At 26.2% G+C, this 14139-nt stretch overlaps 1 protein-coding gene across 1 annotated transcript; it reads right to left on the bottom strand.

The window, feature by feature from the left end:
* Window positions 1-4267: 4267 nt before the first annotated feature.
* Window positions 4268-8772, bottom strand: IPP2 (isopentenyl pyrophosphate:dimethylallyl pyrophosphate isomerase 2). The gene is made up of 6 exons (XM_007029250.3): window positions 8420-8772; window positions 6853-6908; window positions 5991-6082; window positions 5220-5322; window positions 4995-5132; window positions 4268-4749 (listed from the first exon to the last, which is right to left on the bottom strand). The coding sequence occupies exons 1-6, from the start codon at window positions 8680-8682 to the stop codon at window positions 4496-4498; spliced, it is 906 nt and encodes a 301-aa protein (XP_007029312.3). The 5' UTR covers window positions 8683-8772; the 3' UTR covers window positions 4268-4495.
* Between the last annotated feature and the right edge of the window lie 5367 nt (window positions 8773-14139).

Below are 14139 nucleotides of genomic sequence, written 5' to 3'. Positions count from 1 at the left end.
TCAACCCAACTCATATTTTCTCAACTTATAATGTTTTAGGTCAAGTTAAGTTAAGCCAATCCATATTAATACCTCTATGTATATATGATAAAAGTTTATTTGAATATTGTGTTTTTTTTATTGAAAAAGAATTTATTGTACGTTTGATTCACGAAATAGATAAGAAAGAAATAGAATTACTAGTTTGTAGGAATAGAATAAAGTGAAAATATAATAAAATAGTTATACATAGGTTGGTACGATGAATAAAATAAATAATTTATAATTTATTTAAAATATTAATAATTAATCATTTAAATATTAACATTTTATGTATAATTTAATCATTAATATTATAAAATATTGATATTTTATTTATAATTTAATGTTATTATGATTATTTATTTTATATTATTTCCTTCTTAATATTAATAATTTATAATTTATTTATAATATTAATAACTTATTATTTAAATATTAATATTTTATTTATAATTTAATCATTAAATTTTTAAAATGTTAATATTTTATTTATAATTTAAATGTTATTATCATTAAATATTTTTATTTTATTTTATTTTTAAAGATTAATAATTTATAATTTATATAAAATATTAATAATTGATCATTTAAATATTAATATTTTTTTATAATTTAATAATTAATATTTGAAAATATTAATATTTTATTTATAATTTAAATGTTATTATGATTATTTATTTATAATTTATTTTATTTTTTAAATATGAATCATTTATAATTTATTTAAAATATTAATAAGTGATAATTTAAATATTAATATTTTGTTTATATTTTTTGTGAAATTGAGGAAATGGGAATTCGAACCTTATTCTTTTAGCAGGAGATGCTGCAATAACTAATGAATCAAATTTTCGGGTGTAATATTTTATTTATAATTTAATCATTAATATTTTTAAAATATTAATATTTTATTTATAATTTAAATACTATTATAATTATTTATTTTTATTTTATTTTATTTTTTAATATTAATAATTTATCATTTATTTAAAATATTAATAATTGATCATTTAAATGTTAATATTTTATTTATAATTTAATCATTAATGTATTAAAATATTAATATTTTATTTACAAATATTAATATGAGTAGGATTGTAAATTTTTAAACTTATGAGAGGTAATTTAATCTTAATAATTTTTGAAGCTATTCCATCAAATATGAAATAGCTAATACCAATGAGGGGTTGGGTGTAGTTAAAGAAGACTTTTTATCAATTTTGAGAAATAGGTAAAAGGAAGGAATTGCTATTTCTTATCAAATTACCAACCAAACAAGAGAAGTAAATAGTAATTGAGAATAGAGAGGGAATAGTTTAATTATTCCTCATACCAAACGTGCAATAAATGAATCGTCAACAATAAAGTTTAACATTAGAGTAATTACATCAATGTATATTGTTTCATTGATGAATAAGGCAAACTTATATATTATATCAAAAATAATTTAAAAAATAAAGCTAATAATTGAGTGCATAAAGAGACATGAATAATTTCTTAATTACATTCTTTGAGTGGCTCAGATATATTTTACTTTTTCTTTATTTTTTTCTTTTGACCAAATCAAGCAAAATCTAACCTATCCTAGCAAGGGGGGAGGGGTGGGGCTAGTTAATCAAAACTGCACACTAAATACATTACGCTGATATTAATGTATTTATGCTAAAATTTAACGCATGATATTATAGAAAACATAATTATAATCGACCTGTCATAAGAAAATAATATAATATCTAAAAAATTCTTAAATTATCTTGTAAAAATATAAATAAATTTTCACATTTTTATTATATTCAATCAAATTCTCATATTTTTATGATTATATATCTAAATAAGTCTCTGAATTATTCTAAAAAAATCAATTTAATCTCAATCATTTTATTGCGTTCAAATAAGCCTCTAAACTTATTTCGAATCAAATAAACCCTTCTCTACCGCTGTTAACAAACTTCCGTTAGTTAACAATACATGTGGTACTCTTATACTACATCATCTGCCACGTAGTATGTTGACGTGGCATTTTGATAATATTATTGTCATGTGGCAAATGACAAAGTATTAAATATTGTTGATTAAGATTTATGTAATTACCTTTTTGTCTAAACACATATCTAAAGATAATTGATTACAGATTTAAAACAAATAAAATTAAAAAAAAAACTAATTACCCTTAATCTGCTGAATAAACATTATGTTTCTAAATAAACTAAATCATTTGATTTAAAGTTTAAAAAAATGAAAACAAATTGAATTCAAAATAATTTAAAGTTTTTACAACTTTTGACTTCTCGAATTTTAAGTTAAAATTTGGACCGAAGATTTTGAATTGATTGACGAAAACGCTGCAATTTGGAACACAAAGAGAAAAAGATTGCTTTGGATGTGATCGAAGCTTTGTCTCCTCCTCCTCAATCCCCTTTCAATTTTTACGTACTTCCCCTTTTTTTTTTCTTTTGATATCAGTTTTATTTACTTAATTTTCATCCTAATTTTTCTTTTTTTATAAATAACTTCATGAACCTCTAGTTTTTCTACTCAACTTTGTGCCTTCTACGTCGCCGTAGTCGATAAACACCACTTCAAAATGGTTCTTCATCTTGACGAGGATGAGGAGACACCTAAGAAGGTTGAGTCAAGCAAGAAGAGACCTGCAGACGCTGCTACCCGTGTTTCTGCAAAAAAGGCAAAATCTACAGCAACACCTCAGAAGACAGATGGGAAGAAGGGTGGTCACACAGCAACACCTCACCCATCAAAGGAAGCTGGGAAATCTTCTGCTTAGAGTCCCAAGTCTAGTGGCCAATTTTCTTGTTGATTAGGTTGAAAAAACTTTAAATAATTTTGAATTCAAGTTGTTCTCATTTTTTTACTTAAACCTTAAATCAAATGATTTAATTTGTTTAGAAACCTAATGTTTATTCCACAGATTAGGATGTAATTAAGTTTTTTTATTTTTTTAATTTAAATTTTTAACCAATTATCTTTGGACATGTGTTTAGGTAAAAAAGTATATACGCAAATCCTAATCAATAACATTTAATGCCACGTGATAATAACATCATCAAAATGTCACGTCAACATGTCATGTAGCATATGACGTGATATAAAAATACCACATGTACCGTCGATTAACAAAAGTTAGTCAACTGTTAAAGAGAAGTACTTATCTAATTCAAAATAAAAGTTCATGAACTTATTTGAACATAATAAAAGAATAGAGGTTTAATTGATTTTTTTTATATAGTTTAGGGACTTATTTGGGTATTTAATCTATTTTTATTTTAAACCAAATAATTTTTTATATATTTTTTGAATCAAATAAATAATAATAATTAATTTAGTCAAAATGTCATTTGTTATTCTATATCATATGAAATTAATGTGACATGATAATGATAACATGACTAAGTGGCTTTTTCAACCTCATCAGCATCATATAAATATAAAATAATAAGTATTAGTTTAACGAATATTAATTAGTCAACCATCACTCGTGAAAGTTTATTTAACTCAAAATAAAAATACAAAAATTTTATTGAATATAATAAAAGAATAAGAATTTATATGAATTTTCTTAAATAATTTAAAAAATGTTTTAAAGCATTATACCTAAAAAAAACTAAGCCAACTTAAATTTCTTGAATTTACTCCATCTTTTACCATTGAGAAGTATAGGGTGGTACTTATACACCTCCAACTATATATCTAATAAAGATAAATTATGAAAACAAACAATTTAAGAGAGGGGTTTGTTGATAAATCATTGAAAAATTTAATGACTTTTTTATTACGTTTGATAATTTCCTTTTTAGAAGCCACTCAATGGAAGATTATATTGAAACCTGAAGAAGTTAAAAGCTGCTTAATGTATTTAGTTAATTTTATTTAAGAAAAAGCTATGATATTTAATTATATTAACTTATATTCTTCCCTTTTCACTATTACGGATTCAAAATACTTATTAAATCATATTATTCATTTACAAAAGATTTAATGAAACAATCAGCTCAATATATTTAATTTTCAAAAATATAGCAAACAATTTGTATATGAAAAATTCGGTATTTAAATTTTTCAAAACAAAAAATTTCCGTACTTAATTTTTCGGTGATGAATTTTTCAATTTATCAAACAACACCAAAGCTTTATAATATTAATTTCAAACACGAACATTTTTCAATTTGTGAAATATGTTAAAAATTAAAATTTCCGACAAATTTATAAAGAAAAGGTGACTCTAACCATGTAAAGCAATAAATAAGTTTCTTATTGAATTCAAATCTAAAATACACGCCCAGCCAGTTCCAAGATTTAGCTCAAATTTAGCTGCATGTAATGTGTCATGCGGGTAACAGCAATATCTGAAAACATGAAGAAACCAACATTTTTAAAACTATTTCAAGTCTGCATTTATTGGAACAACTTTCCCACAGAACAGCCATCAAACTTTGCTGATGATGTGTGTTGCTTTTCTTCAAGTCAACTTGTGAATAGTTTCCATGTCAGTTGCCTCCTTAAGGGTCCCTTTCTCAACATGATCCCACCATTTGAACAAGAAATTATCCACAACAAGTCTGAACCAAGGTGACAGTTTCAGACCTCCCTCGCCAGCATCAGCTTTGCGCAACAGCTCTTTCAGTTGATCACGGTTCACATATTTCACATCCGCTACCTCATCGGGATTTGGATGAACATTAACATCTCGGACAATGAATAGTAGGTAGTCAACTGCAAAGCAATAATAAATGCTTAGTTACAATATATGAGAGAAGGATAGGAGTAAGTGATAGATTCATGCAATATCAAAAATTCAGACCAAGAAATAGATATGAGACACCAGCCATTGAAATGTATAATTTATATCAACATCTCCCCAAATAGAGACTCAAAACTTTTTGCAATAATAAAGACTTGAAAGAGCCAAATATCTAAACATAATGCTGACTTTTACGCAAACAGAGTAGAATTATTACGTTCATGCTCGCCCCACTTGCCATCAGAAGGTGCCTTGTAGAGTATGCGACTCAGAGGGATAAACTGATCAACAGGAACATCTTCAGCAGGAATACCCAGCTCGTCCAAAAGCTTCCTTTGTGCAGCATTCCTCACCCCTGGTGAGCAGATAACAACAAAATTATCAGCCACAGTAAGACAGAAAATCCTCTAATGAAACTGAGACAGATGTAAAAGTTATATACCAAGAAAATTCTCTCCAATAAGCTCAGATTCACGGTACAAAGGATGGCTGCAACAGGTGTTTGTCCACACAAGAGGAAATGTTACCTTTGTTGCAGATCGTTGCTACCCAGAAACCAGACAGAAAAGGAATGTTAACAAACTTCCCATAGGTACTTCCCATAGGTACTTCCCATCACCTATTTACAAAGCATAACATTGCACATATGCTGTGATGCTAGCAAGCATATATTTTGAGTTGGTACAAACAAGGAAAAATAATGCCACAACATTCAAAGTTAATATATGCAACATATTCAATGCCATATCCGGCACCAACAAAGAAATTAAGAATAGAGAAAATGCTGAAAGTTAAAGATTCAAAAAATGAGAGGTGCTAGCTAGCTTTGCTGAGACCAGAGACTATATCCTGCTTTCCCACTTTTTTTGTACTCTTCTTTTTTTTATTAACCATAGGATATAATCAAAAAGCAACTGATCCTATGCTCACAGACTTCACAGGGGCCAGCCTGTCCAACTCACAACTATTCTTACAGATTTTCTCCTTCTTTACTTTGGTTTTAAGGACTCCATAAGGTTCTTCAAATGATAAAAATGAGCAGAGATTTGGATGCCAAAACCTTTATTTCCAGTATATGCAAATGATAAAGGAATGAGGTAAATAAATATGTTCAATGAGATAACCTGTTTGTTTGATTTTTCATTATAATTCCAAAGTTTGAAAATAGTAACAATTCTAAATATCTCAATGACTGATATTTTTAGCATGTTACCTGAAGGAGCAACTCATATTTTGAGTTAAACAAAAATACACTGAATGCTCTATGCAGCATATTTCCAGTTAGGATCTTTTCCCACAAGTGACCTGTAAATTTTCAAACCAATGTTCAGGGCAGACATGAAGGCAACAGACTAAAGACATTCAGAAGTCACATGGTCAAGACATATATTCGCATAAAGAGCAGAATGTGATGAAACTGACAGCTAAAGCTAATAACCTTTAATTCCAAAGTGGCAGCAGTAAAACACAAACTATAAGATCCAAAACCAAGCCAGAGATTCAAGATTGTCTTTTTCACTTATTAAATGCCAAAGCGAATAAATGGCCTAGATGCACATGAAATGCTTCTTCCTATAGCCCAATGAAGAAGCTTGCTATTGATTTTATACAAAAATGTCTTTTAAAAGACTGGTGTTAAAGTAATTTTTTTAACATTGCAAAAAAAATTTAAAAAGTGTCAAATAATTTCTCCTTTATTAGTCTCAACCAATTATATAACCAGGATTTTGCAGTATACTGACTAAGTTTAAGGCTCTGTTGTACTAAGAAAGTTCTTTAAACAAGCTTCTTTATCCTACACAAATTGAAAAGAATCAAAGATCATTACCAGGCCCATTCTATAAGATTAAGCCACCTACAAAATTAATACCAGATAATCATTTTTATTTCAGCATCAGCAACAACAATAATATGATTTACGTCATTCAAGATAATGCAGTCAAATTGAAAGCATTGGACATAAAGAAAATATGTAACCAAAGAGCATGCACAATATAGAAAGGGGAGTAAAACAGAATAATGCAAAGCAAACAGTGTTATGCCCCAGAGTAACTGCACCATAGACATTTACTTACAGTTGTACTTGGATTCATGGCCAACAACATTATCATTCTCGTCCACTAAAATACATCTACAAAAGATTGAAACAGAGGCCGGTAAGTTAAACACAATACAAGATTGATTCAAAAATACTGAAGCATATGTTATTAGTAAATGCTAGATGAGTTAAACTTCAAAAGAGCAAGACAAATATAAGAACCTGTTAAAATGTAAAGATTATCACTTCAAATCAAAACACAGATGCCTTCATGACAATACAGTCACATAACAATTTGAAAATTCATAAAGATTTTAAACCTTGATTCATGTCATAAAATAAATAGCATTGGTAATAGAAAGACTGACCCTATGCAATCAACAGATATGCATCAACCATAATTAGCAAATCACTACAATCACCAATTCTCACATAACACTATCACACGCATCCTTTCAATTCAATCCACATAAGGAATATATAGCACATAACCAGTTGCAGTAAAAGAAAACAATCCACAAATGCTAATCAATACATGTCAAGACCAAGAAAAAAAACAACCACTTTTCCCATGTTTTTCAACATTTGCAGATAACATTCAGAAGTTGCCTTGGCTTAATGCTTCAAAGGAAGATTAGTTTTGCCATTCAACCAAAACAGACAACACCATATGAGCCACACTTCTTTGACATTTAGGTATCAATTTTGATAACATTACCAATAATAAAAATAAAATCTGGAGCTAGCAACACCACCCTATTTATACTTTAAAGTTGACTTAGCCTAGCCACAAAAGAAGATCCTCCAATAATAAGAATGATATCATAGTCATAACGATTTATATTTTCGTATTAACTTTCTGTTCTGATTTTCTGTAGCAGTATTAAAAAAACAATCAGCAGAAACTATGGAAAGATGTCACAAAATTCAATAGCCTCCAATACATTCATCTGGCTGCCATGTCAATGAAAGAAAAGGGAAATTATTTTCTTGGTCACAAACAAAGGTCTCAATCATTTTCCCCTAAATCTACCAGGAAATCACATCAGAGCGCCAAGGAAAAAAAAACGTATAAACGGGTAGTGCACTGCTAAAAGATGAGTAACGTATGTTTCTAAAATATTATAAGCATATAAAATCACACAGATATGATTAAGAACTTTTACTAAATTAACGGCCAACTAAAATCTATTATTTTAAAGCTTAAAATACATAGAATACACACATAGTTATATATGAATACGTATACGGTATCGCATCTACATAGAAAATACATGTGCTAAAAGAAAAGAACAATAATTTGATAAACCAAAAAGAAACAAGAAAATTTTCTGGGTATCTATTAAAAACCATAAAGCAATCTTATAATTCTGTTATGTTCCTTGTAAACTGATAACAGAGTTTCACAGCGGAAAGAAGGAATCTAATAATATCAGTTGACTTTAGTTTCAACTTCCCTTTCTTTCATTTTTTTTCCCTTCATTTTCTCAGAAACCAAACAGAGCATCAAAGCAAACCCAGATCAAAAATGGAAAAAAAAACTGTCAAAATAGAAAAAACGTCAATAAAACTTAAAGGGGAATAGCGGAATCCAGAAAACTCACTCATCCTCAAACATGAGGCGCCTTTGGACAGCGTCCATGCCAGCGTCGGGAGCGTCACCCATGGTAGCGGTGGCGGATGCAGCTTCGGTACGGAAAGACAGAGATGCCCTCAGGGAAGTGAGGGAGAAGTGAGGGATTGGACGGGGAGGAAGAGCAAAAGACGAAGAGAGGAATAGTCGGGGCTGTGGGCAAAAGAAAGAAGAAGAAGAAGCCAATGAACGAGAGAGCCTGAAAGCGGAGGCAGTATTTATAAGCGAAGACATTCAGCCTCTGGTCTCTGCATATGGCAAGGATATCTGCCAAATTGTTGTTCAACGTATGGGGTTATATTTTATTCATTTCCTCAGTGGACACTGCCAGTTTTGCGTTTTCTGGTTTTGCCCTTTATATCCTTTGATACCTTTTACTTTAGGTAATTATGGTAAAAGCATTTTCACTATTTCTCTTTTGTGACAATATTTTAGACAATATTATCCTATACATTGTTTAGTGAAAATTTTAGACAATATTTTTAAAAAAATTAATAATTTCATATAATATGTAATAGGCATGTGATAACACTTTAATTCCGTTTATAAATATTTAAAAATTCTTACACTGTTGTATACAAATGATAATCTACGGATTAAATATGATACTAAATATTATCAATAATTTAGAATTAATGTTGTTTAATAGTTTTCGGTTTTTCGTTTTTCGTTACTGTTTGAATTAAAAAAAGTAAGTTTGGAAACATATTGTTGTTACCAAAAACAAGGTTTTCATTTTTTTTAAATTAATTATAAAAGACAAAGAATGATTGTACTTACCTTTTTTGTAATTTTATTTAGGCATGTAGATAAATGGTTATTTGTCATACCATATTGATAATCTATTCACTTTTTTTGGCTTTTGCAATAATTAATTTGAGATTTTTTTTAAATAATTAGTTTCTCTATTTTTCATTTTTCATTATTCGTTTTTCGTTTTTCGTTTTTCGTTTTCTGTTTTCTGTTTTCTGTTTTTTCGTTTTTTGTTTCTGATTTTTTTAAATAACAATTTAAAAAAAGTAAGTTTGAAAACATGTTGTTGCTACCAAAAACAAGGTTTCTATTTTTAAAATTAATTATGAAAAACAAAGAATGATTGTTCTTTCCTATTTGGTAATTTTATTTAGGCAAGTGGATAAATGGCTATTTGTACTACCATATTGATAATCTATTCCCTGTTTTTTGGCTCTTGCAATAATTAATTTGAGTTTTTTTAAATAATTAATTTATCTATTTTTTATTTTTCATTTTTTGTTTTTTGTTTTCTGTTTTTTCATTTTTCGTTTTTCGTTTTTCAATTTTTTTAAATAACAATTAAAAAAATTAAGTTTGAAAACATGTTGTTGTTACCAAAAAGAAGGTTTCCATTTTTTTAAATTAATTATGAAAGACAAAGAATGATTGTTCTTTCCTATTTTGTAATGTTATTTAGGCAAGTGGATAAATGGTTATTTGTACTATCATATTGATAATCTATTCACTCTTTTTTAGCTCTTACAATAATTGAATTGAGATTTTTTTAAATAATTATTTTGTCTATTTTTCATTTTTTGTTATTCGTTTTTTGTTTTCTGTTTCTCGTTTTTTGTTTTTTCGTTTTTCGTTTTTCGTTTTTCAATTTTTTTAAATAACAATTAAAAAAATTAAGTTTGAAAACATGTTGTTGTTACCAAAAAGAAGGTTTCCATTTTTTAAAATTAATTATGAAAGACAAAGAATTATTGTTCTTTCCTATTTTGTAATGTTATTTAGGCAAGTGGATAAATGGTTATTTGTACTACCATATTGATAACCTATTCACTCTTTTTTAGCTCTTACAATAATTGAATTGAGATTTTTTTAAATAATTATTTTGTCTATTTTTCATTTTTTGTTATTCGTTTTTTGTTTTCTGTTTCTCGTTTTTTATTTTTTCGTTTTTCGTTTTTCGTTTTTTAATTTTTTTAAATAACAATTAAAAAAATTAAGTTTGAAAACATGTTGTTGTTACCAAAAAGAAGGTTTCCATTTTTTTAAATTAATTATGAAAGACAAAGAATGATTGTTCTTTCCTATTTTATAATGTTATTTAGGCAAGTGGATAAATGGTTATTTGTACTACCATATTGATAACCTATTCACTCTTTTTTAGCTCTTACAATAATTGAATTGAGATTTTTTTAAATAATTATTTTGTCTATTTTTCATTTTTCGTTATTCGTTTTTTGTTTTCTGTTTCCTTTTTTTTTTTTTCGTTTTTCGTTTTTCAATTTTTTTAAATAACAATTAAAAAAATTAAGTTTGAAAACATGTTGTTGTTACCAAAAAGAAGGTTTCCATTTTTTTTAAATTAATTGTGAAAGACAAAGAATGATTGTTCTTTCCTATTTTGTAATTTTATTTAGGCAAGTGGATAAATGGTTATTTGTACTACCATATTGATAACCTATTCACTCTTTTTTAGCCCTTACAATAATTGATTTGAGATTTTTTTAAATAATTATTTTGTCTATTTTTCATTTTTCGTTATTCGTTATTCGTTTTTTATTTTCTGTTTCCCGTTTTTTGTTTTTTCGTTTTTCGTTTTTCGTTTTTCAATTTTTTTAAATAACAATTAAAAAAATTAAGTTTGAAAACATGTTGTTGTTACCAAAAAGAAGGTTTCCATTTTTTTAAATTAATTATGAAAGACAAAGAATGATTGTTCATTCCTATTTTGTAATGTTATTTAGGCAAGTGGATAACTGGTTATTTGTACTACCATATTGATAACCTATTCACTCTTTTTTAGCTCTTACAATAATTGAATTGAGATTTTTTTAAATAATTATTTTGTCTATTTTTCATTTTTCGTCATTCGTTTTTTGTTTTCTGTTTCTCGTTTTTTGTTTTTTCGTTTTTCGTTTTTCGTTTTTCAATTTTTTTAAATAACAATTAAAAAAATTAAGTTTGAAAACATGTTGTTGTTACCAAAAAGAAGGTTTCCATTTTTTTTAAATTAATTGTGAAAGACAAAGAATGATTGTTCTTTCCTATTTTGTAATTTTATTTAGGCAAGTGGATAAATGGTTATTTGTACTACCATATTGATAACCTATTCACTTTTTTTTAGCTCTTACAATAATTGGTTTGAGATTTTTTTAAATAATTATTTTGTCTATTTTTCATTTTTCGTTATTCGTTATTCGTTTTTTATTTTCTGTTTCCCGTTTTTTGTTTTTTTGTTTTCGTTTTTCGTTTTTCAATTTTTTTAAATAACAATTAAAAAAATTAAGTTTGAAAACATGTTGTTGTTACCAAAAAGAAGGTTTCCATTTTTTTAAATTAATTATGAAAGACAAAGAATGATTGTTCTTTCCTATTTTGTAATGTTATTTAGGCAAGTGGATAAATGGTTATTTGTACTACCATATTGATAACCTATTCACTCTTTTTTAGCTCTTACAATAATTGAATCGAGATTTTTTTAAATAATTATTTTGTCTATTTTTCATTTTTCGTTATTCGTTTTTTGTTTTTTGTTTCTCGTTTTTTGTTTTTTCGTTTTTCGCTTTTCGTTTTTCAATTTTTTTAAATAACAATTAAAAAAATTAAGTTTGAAAACATGTTATTGTTACCAAAAAGAAGGTTTCCAATTTTTTTAAATTAATTGTGAAAGACAAAGAATGATTGTTCTTTCCTATTTTGTAATTTTATTTAGGCAAGTGGATAAATGGTTATTTGTACTACCATATTGATAACCTATTCACTCTTTTTTAGCTCTTAAAATAATTGATTTGAGATTTTTTTAAATAATTATTTTGTCTATTTTTCATTTTTCGTTATTCGTTTTTTGTTTTCTGTTTCCTGTTTTTTGTTTTTTCATTTTTCGTTTTTCAATTTTTTTAAATAACAATTAAAAAAATTAAGTTTGAAAACATGTTGTTGTTACCAAAAAGAAGGTTTCCATTTTTTTAAATTAATTATGAAAGACAAAGAATGATTGTTCTTTCCTATTTTGTAATTTTATTTAGGCAAGTGGATAAATGGTTATTTGTACTGCCATATTGATAACCTATTCACTCTTTTTTAGCTCTTGCAATAATTGATTGGAGATTTTTTTTTAAATAATTATTTTGTCTATTTTTCATTTTTCGTTATTCATTTTTAGTTTTCTATTTCCCGTTTTTTGTTTTTTCGTTTTTCATTTTTTGTTTTTCATTTTTTTAAATAACAATTAAAAAAATTAAGTTTGAAAACATGTTGTTGTTACCAAAAAGAAGGTTTCCATTTTTTTTAAATTAATTGTGAAAGACAAAGAATGATTGTTCTTTCCTATTTTGTAATTTTATTTAGGCAAGTGGATAAATGGTTATTTGTACTACCATATTGATAACCTATTCACTTTTTTTTAGCTCTTACAATAATTGATTTGAGATTTTTTTAAATAATTATTTTGTCTATTTTTCATTTTTCGTTATTCGTTATTCGTTTTTTATTTTCTGTTTCCCGTTTTTTGTTTTTTTGTTTTCGTTTTTCGTTTTTCAATTTTTTTAAATAACAATTAAAAAAATTAAGTTTGAAAACATGTTGTTGTTACCAAAAAGAAGGTTTCCATTTTTTTAAATTAATTATGAAAGACAAAGAATGATTGTTCTTTCCTATTTTGTAATGTTATTTAGGCAAGTGGATAAATGGTTATTTGTACTACCATATTGATAACCTATTCACTCTTTTTTAGCTCTTACAATAATTGAATCGAGATTTTTTTAAATAATTATTTTGTCTATTTTTCATTTTTCGTTATTCGTTTTTTGTTTTTTGTTTCTCGTTTTTTGTTTTTTCGTTTTTCGCTTTTCGTTTTTCAATTTTTTTAAATAACAATTAAAAAAATTAAGTTTGAAAACATGTTATTGTTACCAAAAAGAAGGTTTCCATTTTTTTTAAATTAATTGTGAAAGACAAAGAATGATTGTTCTTTCCTATTTTGTAATTTTATTTAGGCAAGTGGATAAATGGTTATTTGTACTACCATATTGATAACCTATTCACTCTTTTTTAGCTCTTACAATAATTGATTTGAGATTTTTTTAAATAATTATTTTGTCTATTTTTCATTTTTCGTTATTCGTTATTCGTTTTTTGTTTTCTGTTTCCCCTTTTTTGGTTTTTCGTTTTTCAATTTTTTTAAATAACAATTAAAAAAATTAAGTTTGAAAACATGTTGTTGTTACCAAAAAGAAGGTTTCCATTTTTTTAAATTAATTATTAAAGACAAAGAATGATTGTTCTTTCCTATTTTGTAATTTTATTTAGGCAAGTGGATAAATGGTTATTTGTACTACCATATTGATAACCTATTCACTCTTTTTTAGCTCTTGCAATAATTGATTGGAGATTTTTTTAAATAATTATTTTGTCTATTTTTCATTTTTCGTTATTCATTTTTTGTTTTCTATTTCTCGTTTTTTGTTTTTTTGTTTTTCATTTTTTGTTTTTCATTTTTTTAAATAACAATTAAAAAAATTAAGTTTGAAAACATGTTGTTGTTACCAAAAAGAAGGTTTCCATTTTTTTTAAATTAATTGTGAAAGACAAAGAATGATTGTTCTTTCCTATTTTGTAATTTTATTTAGGCAAGTGGATAAATGGTTATTTGTACTACCATATTGATAACCTATTCACTCTTTTTTAGCTCTTAAAATAATTGATTTGAGATTTTTTTAAATAATT

The sequence above is a fragment of the Theobroma cacao genome, chromosome 5 (genome assembly GCF_053813885.1).
Source record: "Theobroma cacao isolate CCN51 chromosome 5, ASM5381388v1, whole genome shotgun sequence".
Taxonomy (NCBI): Eukaryota; Viridiplantae; Streptophyta; class Magnoliopsida; order Malvales; family Malvaceae; genus Theobroma; species Theobroma cacao.
Note: the sequence above shows the minus strand (reverse complement) of the source record. Positions and strands in the feature narration are given on the sequence as shown.